This window comes from Lissotriton helveticus, chromosome 6, assembly GCF_964261635.1.
Source record: "Lissotriton helveticus chromosome 6, aLisHel1.1, whole genome shotgun sequence".
Classification (NCBI taxonomy): Eukaryota; Metazoa; Chordata; class Amphibia; order Caudata; family Salamandridae; genus Lissotriton; species Lissotriton helveticus.
In genome coordinates, this window is record NC_136067.1 from 1,132,273,462 (window position 1) to 1,132,286,830 (window position 13,369).

General features: G+C 42.6%; 1 protein-coding gene across 3 annotated transcripts in view; it reads right to left on the reverse strand.

Annotated features, from left to right (window-relative positions):
• Positions 1-13,369, reverse strand: part of LOC144763311 (uncharacterized) — a 77,777-nt gene that overhangs the window by 62,942 nt on the left and 1,466 nt on the right. For all 3 annotated transcript variants that reach the window (XM_078648789.1, XM_078648790.1, XM_078648788.1), the window contains exons 2-4: positions 8,291-8,417; positions 6,239-6,352; positions 667-783 (exon numbers count right to left, since the gene is read on the reverse strand). In XM_078648789.1, the coding sequence (XP_078504915.1) occupies positions 667-783; positions 6,239-6,352; positions 8,291-8,417 (358 nt within the window). The remainder of the gene's footprint in view (positions 1-666; positions 784-6,238; positions 6,353-8,290; positions 8,418-13,369) is intronic.

The following is a 13,369-nucleotide window of genomic DNA, read 5'->3' on the forward strand; positions in this document are numbered from 1 at the left end:
TGAACTGTCATATTGTATGCTAAACTCATGAGGAAGAAATTCATTTGGGAATTTGGTGTTCTATTTGGTTTAAAGAATTTTCAGTTTCACTTATTAATTTTACGCTTGAATTTCTGGGTAATAAATGGCTTTCTGTAAAAGAAAAAAAACAAGCCTGGAAGCATAAATGTAAACATGACATATCGAATTGATCAGTAACTCAATTATGTTTGAGAACTGGCTACTTAACCTGAAATTTAAAACATTTTGTTCAGAACATTGAACTTTGATAATTATTTATGCCAATCATACAGTAAGACATTTCTATGCTTATAAACATTAATTTTATGCATATAATGTTTCCTAGCTAAAGGCGAGTAACCAACAATTATCTGCCTACATGTCTCATGCAGCGTACTTCCCATACACATTTAAAGAAAGTTCTCTTCTTTGTAAGCATACACAGTTTTAGAAATTTGGTGTTGTCTGAGTCTCTCAAAAAAGCAAAACCACTCAGCCATTACAAATACCTGACACTGAAATACATAGAGGCTGGGAACCAGGTCTCTCTGTATAACATAATTTTGAGGTTCACCTGAATTTGTTTTGAGTGGAGGTTCAATCAAATATGTTGTATCATTCTTACCAACTCAGGAATTTTATATATTTTTAGAACATTAAACTCACAATTACTGGACCTGTTGTTGAGTCCTTTCTCATCCAAGATCTGTGGCTCGCTGCAATAAAGCTCTTCTTCTTGTTTGATCCTTAGAATGATGTCAGGACTGTTGGATAAATGGCAGGCTGTACAGAAATGAATGTAGACATCCAACAAGATTAATCTCAGTAGAAAGAGAGCATAGTGGAAGACTTATAATTTAAAAAGAATATCTCAAAACAATCCTGCTCAAATTCCAATACATTAGCTTCAACCTTCTATGTTGGGAAAAGGGTATATTTGAGCTTGGTTTCCATATCAACAATTGTAAAACAGCTCATAAAGAAACTGGGTCTTAGGATTCGTTCCTCTATATGGTCACAGAACTCATATGTGACTTGCAATATCCTTATAATGTATGTCAAGAGCTACTTAATCCCATATTTATAGAGCCAGGCCATTCGCTCTTTAAGAATTCAAGGCGTCTGTCAATCAACCTTATTCTTCAAGCGGTCTAGTTCCACAACTTGATTGTCTGGACTGAGAAAGAACATGAATCAGACTTTTTGAAGAAAGAAATAATCAAGATTGGGGCCAACCTAGATCAATGTAATCCACTTTGACAGCCATTGCAATGTTTATATGGAAAGAAAAGAGATTCCTCTGTGATGGATAGCTCGAAGAGTGAAGCACGCTGCTTTAAAAGTGATGCGTTTTGCCACAGGAATTTAATGTAAAGACTGCTGGAGTATGGATATATCTGTTAAGGGTTTGCCCGACAGCTTTGTGCTTAATTCTCTGTACCCTGTGGACGAAGTAGAGAAAGACTACAATATATAGACTGTCAATCAATCAATCAAGAAATTTGTATAGCGCGCTACTCACCCAGAGGGTCTCAAGGCGCTTGGGGGAGAGGGGTCCGCTACTGCTCGAACAGCCAGGTCTTGAGTTGCTTCCTGAAGGAGAGGTGGTCTTGGGTACGACGGAGGTTGATGGGGAGGGAGTTCCAAGTCTTGGCTGCCAGGTAGGAGAAGGATCTTCCTCCCATGGTGGCTCTTCGGATGCGCGGAACCGCGGCGAGGGCGAGGTTGGTCGATCGCAGTTGGCGGGTGGGAGTGTAGAAGGTCAGGCGGTTGTTGAGGTATCTGGGGCCCAGGTCGTGGAGGGCCTTGTGTGCGTGGGTGAGGAGACGGAACGTGATTCTCTTGCTGACGGGGAGCCAGTGCAGGTCTCTCAGGTGTCCGGAGATGTGGCTGTGTCGGGGGATGTCCAGGATGAGTCGTGCGGAGGCGTTCTGGATGCGTTGGAGTCTTTTCTGCAGTTTGGTTGTGGTTCCGGTGTAGAGGGTGTTTCCGTAGTCCAGTCGACTGGTGACGAGTGCTTGGGTGACCGACTTCCTGGTTTCGGTGGGGATCCATTGGAAAATCTTTCGGAGCATGCGTAGGATGTTGAAACACGATGATGAGACGGCGTTGACTTGTCTGGTCATCGAGAGGGAGGAGTCCAGGATGAAGCCCAGGTTGCGTGCATGGTCCGTTGGTTTGGGTGCGCTGCCTAGGGCCGGGGGCCACCAGGAGTCGTCTCAGGCAGAGGGTGATGATCCAAGGATGAGGACTTCTGTCTTGTCCGAGTTCAGTTTCAGGCGGTTGTTCTTCATCCACTCGGCTACTTCTTTCATCCCTTCGTGTAGGTTGGTTCTGGCGGTGGCAGGGTCGTTGGTGAGGGAGAGGATCAGCTGGGTGTCGTCGGCGTAGGAGATGATGTTGAGGTTGTGTTGGCGTGCGATGGCTGCGAGGGGGCTCATGTAGACGTTGAAGAGGGTGGGGCTGAGTGATGATCCTTGTGGTACGCCGCAGATGACTTCGGTGGCCTCGGATCTGTCCTGTTTCTATGTATAGTATATATTATAGTGTTTTATCAAAAACATGTATGTGTCACATAAATGCAGTACAAGAGATTAATGAAGTCAACAACAGAAACTAAAAACGACTTTCAAAGACAAGGTCAACATTGGTAAGCTACATCAAGGAGATGAGTTTTTAAAACATGTTTTATGTGGTTGGAGTTGGAGAACACCTGATCTGAAATGTGAACACATTCCACAGTTTTTGTGCAACAAGGACAAATAACAAAAATATAAAAATAAAAAATGAAGCACATGGAGGTTGCGGCACTGATAACAATGACAGCCAGATGAAGAGTTTGAGAGGGAGTTTATAAGGGAACTAAGGAACATAGACACAGTGGACCAGGCAGTGTACATATTTGAGGACTTGAATCAGGTCTGGAAGGGCGAGGACACCTCACATTCCATTTTGATAAGAGAAGACTTAGGATTGTCCATATTGTCAGTAAAATAGACCTTCAAATAAAGGAGCGTCTCATCAGCTGACAGCTGTAAAGCAACATCCAGATCCAATAGTGTGACTCCCAATCACCACATATGGATATCTGCTTGGTATTTTATATAGAAGCATTTTTGAGAGCACAAAAGATTTGGGGCCAAATGTACTACCATTGGAAATTGTGATTCGCCAATTGCGACAGATTGCGAGTCGCAAATTGCAAGTCGCAATTTCCAATGTACAACAGTGTTTGAGACAATGAATATGAATATTAATGAGGATACCACAATGTGTGACCCCATTGGGAATGGCGGGCATTCCCTGGGATGGTGGCCTGCTGGGGTCATAGACCTCCATGTCTGGGACTGCTTTTAAATAATGTAGTTTTTTATTTTAATGCATACCGTTTTCCTTACAGGAAAACAGGTTGCATTAAAAAAAAAAAATCTTTCCATTTTCATTCTTCAAGGGTAGGCAGTGGCCTCTTGGACCACTGCCTGCCCTTAAAAAATGTTTGCGCTGCATTCCCAAAGGGGAAGGGGTCCCCTGGGGACCCCTTCCCATTTGCGAGTGCTTTCCCACCCTCGTGAAGATGGTGGTAAACTGTAAGTGTTTTGCAACCGCAGTTGCGGTCGCAAAACATTTTTACATGGCTTGTTGGGTGGCTATTAGGAAGGGAATGCCCCTTCCTAATAGCGAGTCGCTAAACACTATTTTGCGAGTCATTAATTATTTGCGAACCGCAAAATAGTGTTAATACATGGCCCACCGGATTTTTGCATGTACAACAGTGTTTGAGACAATGAATATGAATATTAATGAGGATGACACAATGTGTGACCCCATTGGGAATGGCGGGCATTCCCTGGGATGGTGGCCTGCTGGGGTCATAGACCTCCATGTCTGGGACTGCTTTTAAATAATGTAGTTTTTTATTTTAATGCATACCGTTTTCCTTACAGGAAAACAGGTTGCATTAAAAAAAAAAAAACTTTCCATTTTCATTCTTCAAGGGTAGGCAGTGGCCTCTTGGACCACTGCCGGCCCTTAAAAAATGTTTGCGCTGCATTCCCAAAGGGGAAGGGGTCCCCTGGGGACCCCTTCCCATTTGCGAGTGCTTTCCCACCCTCGTGAAGATGGTGGTAAACTGTAAGTGTTTTGCAACCGCAGTTGCGGTCGCAAAACATTTTTACATGGCTTGTTGGGTGGCTATTAGGAAGGGAATGCCCCTTCCTAATAGCGAGTCGCTAAACACTATTTTGCGAGTCATTAATTATTTGCGAACCGCAAAATAGTGTTAATACATGGCCCACCGGATTTTTGCATATGCAAATGGCTCTGAAACCCATTTGCGCATGCAAAAATCCGTTGTTTATCTGGCCCATAATGCTTCTTGGTGCTACACAAACCAATTACCTAGCTTGACTAACAAGGATCATGTGTATGGAGGAGGATCTTGATGTTCTTATTTAGACAATCTGTGAAAGCGGAGACCCACTCCATTACTGATCTGAACTGGTGCCTGATTTACAGTAGCAAGGAAGTTGTCATTTTGGAGTTAGACTATGACTTATGTTTCAATTAGTTTACCTAGAAATATAACTCTTTGTAGCTTGTCTTAGTTGGGAGACGTTGGTGAGGTAAGGATGAGCCATTATCAAAAATTAGTCCGTTTTTATAGGAAGGAAAGGCCTCTGCAGAAGTAGACAACCATGACCTTAAGAATAGCAAAGGAAGGAGAAGGTGGGGTTCCTTTTTTGGTGATAACCACATTTTTTTCCAGTGGCTAGTTAATCACCCACTATCAGGCTCTACCCTATGAACAGCCTGGTCAGTGATACACCACAGTGTATCTATTGTTGCAACTGCTCTCCTGCGACAGATAGTGCATTTCATGTAATTCAAGTATATTACAAAAAATGGTAGGCATAAGGATGGTAACATATTTACTTTCGTCTATGCCTCATGTTGATATATTTTGACTGGTGCATTTACAGTGGCAGCTTTATGTCCCTTCAGTAATACTATAAAATCCCACTGCACAAGACCTGCCATGAAAAACAAATATGTGCCAGGATTTGAGCCAGGCTATTCTGCTGTGAGGTGCTAGGCTCTAACATTCAGCTATTTTATCTAAAGTCTCACCAAAAAGAAAACTTCGCTTTTCGAGTAGGTGGCATGCATTTTCAGATTCCTCTCTCTTCACCAAGTGGCTAAAGATAGGTTTTGCAAGAAACAAAATATCCTTCTCAAAAGACCAAATGTCTGTCCATAAGTAGCTTTCTTCTGCAAATCTACTGCTCATAATCGATGGTGAGAAAAGTTCCCAGTGAGAAACTTGCGAGAAACCTGTTCTTAACAAATATTATGTGCAACGTAGTCATTATTTACAATATGAAAAATGATTATTGTTAATATTAATACCTATATTATTGTTATTGATAACAACAGTAATAATGATAATTAATATGTGGAGGGCTATCACGGTTGTTAAAACAGAGGTGCAGGCTAGAGCAGCAGCCGATTGACTATAACAAGGGAGAGAAGCCTTTATTAACCAGTATAACTCGAGGCAGGAAACTATAATGCTATTAGAACATTCAACCCACTGAGGGTAGATTTTTTTTTAAATAAACAGGAAGAAAAAGGAAAGTATTTTAATGCTGGAGCAAAACATCTATGCCACCCATTATTGGCCCAGAGCCACTTCATTGTCTTCAGTGGAGCTTCCAACATTTCAATGTTCTAATAATAAGGATAAATTGATTCATTATTTTGTGTTTTGAAACGTCTGAGAGGCTATAAATATTCCTAGTTCTCTGGATCCAGAGCACCCATAAAGTAAATCCGATTGTTCTTTCAGTAACATTCAAATCTTTTTTCACCTTAATCCAGGATATCACAGAGAAATGCGTAGATCTGGACTGCATGCAAACCAGGGTGAAGAGTTAAGAAGACTATAAGTCAATCAACAACTGTGATTGACGGACACGAAATATGAGTCTTTCAAGCAAGCAAGCAGAGGACATAAAATTACTTATTTACAAAACTAGCAAAAGCATATCTTCTATCCTGGAAATTCAAAGATTGAGTATGCTATAGTAGAACATCTTATCATTATAATTTATGTTGGACAGTCGTGCTACAAGGCAAATGCAATTTAGCATGACATCAAACTGCAATTATTACATCTTAAAAATGTATTATTACGTGAAAAAAGATACTTTTCAAGCTACTATCAAATAAAGTTACTTACATGAGCTGGGGATATTAGCAATTGCTTTTCCAACTGGATCAACGGCATCTCGTACATATACATCTTCTCCTTTATAAATCCGGAGCAAAGTAGTAGGGTTGATGATGACATAGCCTGGTTTTACAATTAGAGGATAAAACAATGAGCCACCACAATGCGACTTTTACTGCAGAAAGAAAAGTACATGGGTGGTTGATATTAATTCTCTGCTATACTTCATCTAAAGAGAGGAAGGGCCATACGACCTGAGTTAAAGCTGCCCCCCAAAGCCCTGGCTACTAATATCAACTTTGATGGTACAGTGGAAAGTGGTCTCTAGGGCAGAGTACCTGCCGGAATACTGGCAGATCACAAGCTTGAGCCCAAGCAAGGGAGAAGAGATTTCTATCATTCTTCAGAGGTTGATATAATGAGTATCACTGAGGTAGGCAATGCCATCATTTGTTTATTAAGGCCCCCTTGGATTTGAGGTGGGTGCTATACATATATAGCTATCATTATCATTTAGAGAGCGACAATTCCATCATTACATGACTTAAGGGTTATACAGGTATAAAGGTTATACGTTCAAAACTTAACATGCTCTGGCCCTACCCCCTTACTGGAATGTATTAACTTGCCTTGGAAATTTGACCCACTAATCTATAGGACAGTTCACAATTTGTCGCCAAAGATCACCACAAGGGAAGTATTCACACAGTCTGCTACCACCGACACACGGTAGTACCAAAGTTCGTACAAAACCACTCTTGCTCCTCACTTAGAGTAATGACTGCTACCCTGTCAACCAAGTGTTTGGTCACTACATCTATTTAGGCCCAGATTTGCTATTTTATAGGCACGTAGATTTAAAATAAATGCAGGAACACCATCCACATACATAAAATGCACATTCTGATTCACAGAATCAGTATATGTGGACATAGAGGAGGGGCAGTGGATTACCATCGGAATGTAATCAACAACCCCAAAGTCTTCGTTTTGTGGGAGTTCACATAACTTTCCAGTGTTTTTTCTAAGCCCATTCAGGTAAATAAGTATAAACCAAAGAAGAGACTGGAGTAAGTTTGTAAATGAGGCAGAAGAGTTCTCACTCCATCAAGATTTTGTGTAAAATATCGGTGCTAAAGGTGAGGTGTCAAATGTCTAAGATAAACACGCCTCTTCTGCATATCTGAAGAGTAATGTAAGACACTGTGGAATTAATTTACCACATAATGGAATGCGATAGGAAACCTTGCAAGTAAATGGACCCGCAAAGCGACTTGAAAAAGCCATTTATCATAGTTTATTCTTTATTGTACGTGCTGATAGTCCTCCCATCTTTCAGTACTTGGTGTCATATTCCCTCTGATGCAAGAGATTCGCCTAGTGCAACTAATCGTTCAATCTGTACTATGGAAATAAAACAAATTGATAGATTTTTGGTCTCCTGTTATAAACTCAAGTAGCCCAATAAACAACCAGAGCCCCATACGTTTTGCTTTAGTAGCTAATGACTAGGACTTGCAAGAGTACCAAAGATCACATAAAAGGATTCCATAGGAGTCATTGGTATCTCTGTGTGTTTAAGCCGCTGTTAATGTGCTCAGAGAGTTGCTTTCAGCATTCAGCTCACATTAACAAGAGGCTTTGTGTGATAAGTACTCAAGAGTAGTACTTTTATTACAGGAGAGCAGTGATGCTGTTTTTCTCTTACTGGTAAGTTCTGATTTCATAACTAGAATCTAACAGACCTTTTATATAATGTTTTATACAGGTTTTGGTTGCATTGGATGCATTACAAATGTATCCCAGGTATCGCCTTGAGACCCTTACGGGTGATTAGCTGCGCTCTATAAGAATATTGATTGAATGATTGATTAATCTATCTCAAAGTAGAAACAGTGCCCCTTTTCTCACTCCAGTTTTCTTTGAATTTGTGGGTCTAATGATTAAGTAACATGCAAATATAATCAATGTATCACGTCGAGAAAATCCTAATTTTAGTACCAAGCCCAGCAAATCACTGATTCAATGTTTTTTAGATAAAGACAAATAATGTATATTTACCCAGGGAGTTTAAAACCTGATGAACCTCCATCATGACGTGCCGGTAAAGTTCCTTTTGCCATTCGTGTAAAACCTCCCACTCTTCTTCAGAAAAACAGGCAGCAACATCGCGGAACGTGACCGGGACCTAAAATAACAATTTTGATATCAACAAATCAGTAACCTTTTCAGAGACAATACAGTGTAATGTGTAGATGCACAGATTGTAAAGAAGGCATTTTTTCCCAATCCATACTCCTCTATATCCTCAAAGCAGGGCAGAAAAGGAGGCGAAATTAGTGTCATAGCAACAGGAACTTGAGCCATTGTCAATCTACATACAGCCAAGTAAAATGTGGCCCTTGGGCGGAGGAGCTTTCCTACAATTTATTTTGTTTTTTGTTTTAGTACACTTTTTTCAAAAAGTGCTACAAACCACAAGAACGAGTATGGTCACAGGTGGTTAGGCAAATGGTGCAAAGGGGTAACAGGGTATCCTGGGTTGGATGGATAAAGGCTAAGGATGCTTATGGAAGGGACATTCATCAGCAGCATGGCTCTAGGAGGAAGCAAAGCATAATGTTTGGCGACTAAAAGCTCACGTGGAGAGTTTGTTTGACCAGCCTTAAGTCGATGATTCTTCATAGGTTGTGCTGGTATTTGCCGTGCATTTGTTTGTACTTTCTTACTGTATATTTTCAGAATGTATTCAGGGCCACTTGACCAGCTGGGGTTACTAGGCCTCAACCATGGGGAATATGGCCTTTTCCCACAGATGTCCTAATACATAATCTGTTATGAAGAGGCACTGATAGTGTGTCATGTGCCCTAGTGCAAGGAAGGAAATGAGGCTCCAGGCATCATGATTAAAAGTAAAAGAGAACACGAATTTTGAGTGCTGTCTTCCTAGATGTAAATAGTAGTTTGGAAAGTAATGTCAGTCCTGGCTTTTCTTTGTTTGTAAAACGTTGATAGTGGCCTAGCCTTGCTCACACTAAACTGGCCCAACCCCCACAGTGTTTTGCATTTCTAAAGCAGCCCTGACTCCATCCTCTCACACTTAAGCGTCTTAGGTTACATACTTCAACTGAAATATAAGCAATACAATATGGCTGCCTGTGGGAGGCTGTACCGTAACCTCCATGAGTGCATCTAAAGTGGATCCAACTAATCCCTTGAAACACAAACAATAAACATGAAGCCCTGCAACCAGCCCCTGTATATTCCGTCTGCATGACATGCACACAAAAAGGTCAGTACAGGGTCTGGGCATTATATTCGAGTGGAGCTTTCCTTGAGTGGGGGCTGTAAGCACCACACTCATACCTAAATAGGAAAAAAAGGTCTGTTTAGCAATATCAATCAGAAAAACAGTAGACTGCCAGCACTGCTCAATGCAAATGTGCCAGGAAATGGATGCTAGCCATATTTGGAGATAGAGTTTTTGCAATGGTGCACCACTCCAGACCTCAAAGCCAAGCCTAGGTCTCATGATCAGTTACAAGGTCTGGGTATCAGGGCACATGTAGAGTTATAGTGTGAACTGCCCAAAAATGTCAGGATATCAAATAACCTACAGCATAGTTGTGGACCGGCTCTCACCCGAGATGTATAAATATCTGTTTTTGTTTTAAATGATCAGGAAATTCGACAGCAAAGAAAGAAGGGCAGGGCCTATTGCATGCAAAACTCTGAGATGCACCATTCCATTATTTATAGTTTGGGCTATGTATTTAAACTCAAAACTACAAGTGCAAGAATGCAAAGAAAATAACTGTACTTCCTGACTCGCAAGTGAAATTGGGAAAATTAAGAGCACTGCAACTGTCTGACGATTTGCGAAATGTACAACTATTAGAGAGACCAGAAAGAGAGAAAGAGGCATTAAAATCAAGGTAGACACCTATTGGACACTAATGCTGGTGTGATGAAAGGTGGTCACAACACACGTGTTTAGACTGGCTTGATAGCACAGCTGTATGCTTATTGTTGCAGGTTCTTTAAAATATAAATAGTAGACTTTGGCACTGTCCAGAGTGTTACTCCCTCACTTCTTGCTATTGGCTACTTTAGTTAGCATTATGCCTCCTAAGGAAATTGCATGAGGACTACTGTATATCTGAAAAATACACTCAATCATCACACATTCAATTATTTATCTACTATGTGCATTGCAATTTTTAGGTCTAGGGTTATATATATATATATATATACATATATGTTGTGGTGCCGGAATAAACACTACCAGCGTAACGTTTTCTGTGAGTGCTGTACTCTTTTTAGGTCTCGCCTGTCGATGCGCATGCGCATCGAGCAAGCGAGACTATAGGGGCTCATCGACTCTTTATCTAACTTGCAAGGAATCGTGGCGATTCCTTGCAGTGCCCGTGACTTTTAAGCTCAATGCGCATGTGCATTGAGCTTAAAAGCGCGTGCACAGCCGCCCGCATTCCTCCGACACCTTTGAAGTGAAGCTTAGCTTCACTTCAAAGGCCCGGCTTCTTCACACCCACATGCCGCTCTGCCCCGCTCCGCCCCCTCCCCTGAGTCATCCTGCCTGCACGTGCGTCTTGTTTTACCCGCTCCGCCCCCTCCCCTTCCCGCCGTGTCGCATTTCTCCTCCCCCCTCCCCTCTCTTCCCTCCGTCTTGTTTGTTTATTTTACCCGCTCCGCCCCCTCCCCTTCCCGCCGTGTCGCATTTCTCCTCCCCCCTCCCCTCTCTTCCCTCCGTCTTGTTTGTTGATTTTACCCGCTCCGCCCCCTCCCCTTCCCGCCGTGTCGCATTTCTCCTCCCCCCTCCCCTCTCTTCCCTCCGTTCATCACACGCGCAGCAGGAAACAACAGTTTAACAACGACAGACCCAACCGTGGCGCGAGCACACACATACAGAACACTTTCAAGATGATTTAGTCTCCCGGATGAGTACCTAGCTGGCACGGTGCCTCCGCCTCCTAAGTGTAAGACAGTAATGCAAAAGGGAGGCTTGTCAAAACGCCACTGCCTAAAAAGACAACCTTAGAGACAAAAGCACTAAACGAATGCCGATCGCCCCGCGAGCCCGGCACACATCCATTGCTCTCCGTCTGCTGCCGGATCAATACTGCGACCTCATTTAAAAATAAACAGGGACGCTGCAAGTAGGTCGAGTTTACTTTTGATATAGGATTCACTGCGGGGAACAGGGAGCTCTGCTTGACCTCCTGCCTCGCGCATGCCACCCGGCAATATTTCTTCGCTATTCTCAGAAGGAAGCTTCATCTAAAGTGTGCTACCGGGCTGACTCTATTTATTGGTGTACAGGGGAAGCCTCGCTTTAATTACGATATATGCATGCCGGTGCATACTCGAGCTCTCGCAGCTGAGCATGATTAATGCTCCGACGCCTTGCGTCTTTTGTTCTTTCTCTCTTCCTTCATCCGCGCGCTCTTGCAGGTTGCACAGCTCTGTCCTCGTGAAGTTCCCAAACTCGCTAACCTCTGCGTACAGCATCCGCTACTTACAAGTATGTAGTGATGATGACAAGAGCAACTAATATACAAAGATGTTTATTTGCTATCTAAGCTGTGAAATTGTTTTTATTCAAACATACGTGATGACAAACTCAACAGGTGTTTCAAGTTCAAAGCAATCACGAGTCCCCGAACGTTCTGATTTTCGTTGGCTCAAAGTGCCATGTGCTTCAATTTAAGAGAGAAACTGAACCTCCTGTGAGCCATTGTTACAAAATGGCGCATTATTTAATACTCATAGGATGGGGTAGAACAGCTGCACGGAAGAACAGAGAAAGATGGATTCCCATTGCGCTTATTAATGTGAAAAGCCTCTAATTCATTGACAATACAAACATTTATGTGTGCCATTGAGTTAAGCTATGTTATATTACTGTGTCCTAGGAATCAACTTCCTCTTAAGATAACCTAACACCACTATTTAGGTGCACGATACTCACTGACAAGAAAGAATGCATAAGACATCAGTGGGTTTTTCAGATCATTCAATAAACACATAGGGCATATGAATGGCTTCCGGAAATACACAAGGTACTAAACAATATGATATGGGTCCGTCCCTCACCTTCAACACCTCACCCTCACTCACCCTCACCCACACTCACCCTCAACGCCTCACCCTCACTCACCCTCAACACCTCACACTCACTCACCCTCACCCTCTCTCACCCTCTACCCTCACTCACCCTCAATACCTCACCCTCACTCACCCTCACCCTCACTCACCCTCACCCTTACTCACCCTCACTCACCCTCACCCTCACTCACCCTCACCCTCACTCACCCTCACCCTCACTCACCCTCACCCTCACTCACCCTCACTCTCACCCTCCCTCACTCTCACTCACCCTCAACCCCTCACCCTCACTCACCCTCAACCCCTCACTCACCCTCACTCACCCTCACCCACCCTCACCCACCCTCACCCTCACTCACCCTCAACCCCTCACCCTCACACAGTGCAATAGGTCTCGGAGCATTTGAGTTAGAGCTTTTAGAAATGTTTATGGCTTTTTTTTTTATTCTTTAGCATTGGCTACAGGAAACAAAAATGCTAAAGATTTACAAAAAAAACCCATAAACAATTCTAAAAGCACTAACTCTAATGCTGCGAGACCTATTGCATTTCCAATGCTTGTTTTTAAGAGTGATTGAAAGAGTCTGAGCTGCAATAGTACGTGGGGGCACTGCCACGGTTGTAGCACCCGTCCATCTTTTACTGCCCCCCACAGCATGGTTAGTGGGGTACTGGGACTTCACTGCGAGTGATGCCATGCTGTCGTTTCACAAGGAGCACATCAACACACAAAGGAGTTTCCTTCAGTTCCAGGGACTACTTTGTCAATGTATGCTTTTTAAGACCAAAAGATACTTTTGCCTTCAACTAATGATTTTTTTTATATCGTTGAGAGTCGCACAGATCTCCCAACAATTACATTTTACAATAACCAACTCCAGACCCAATTACCACGCCAATGCTTGATTATTTTTTACTGCAGTGGGCTTTTTTATGTTTTTTGTCAGGACTTGAGGGCGTTCTACCACCACCAGCACCCTTCCTGTCTGCATCACTCCCCGCCCAATTTACGTC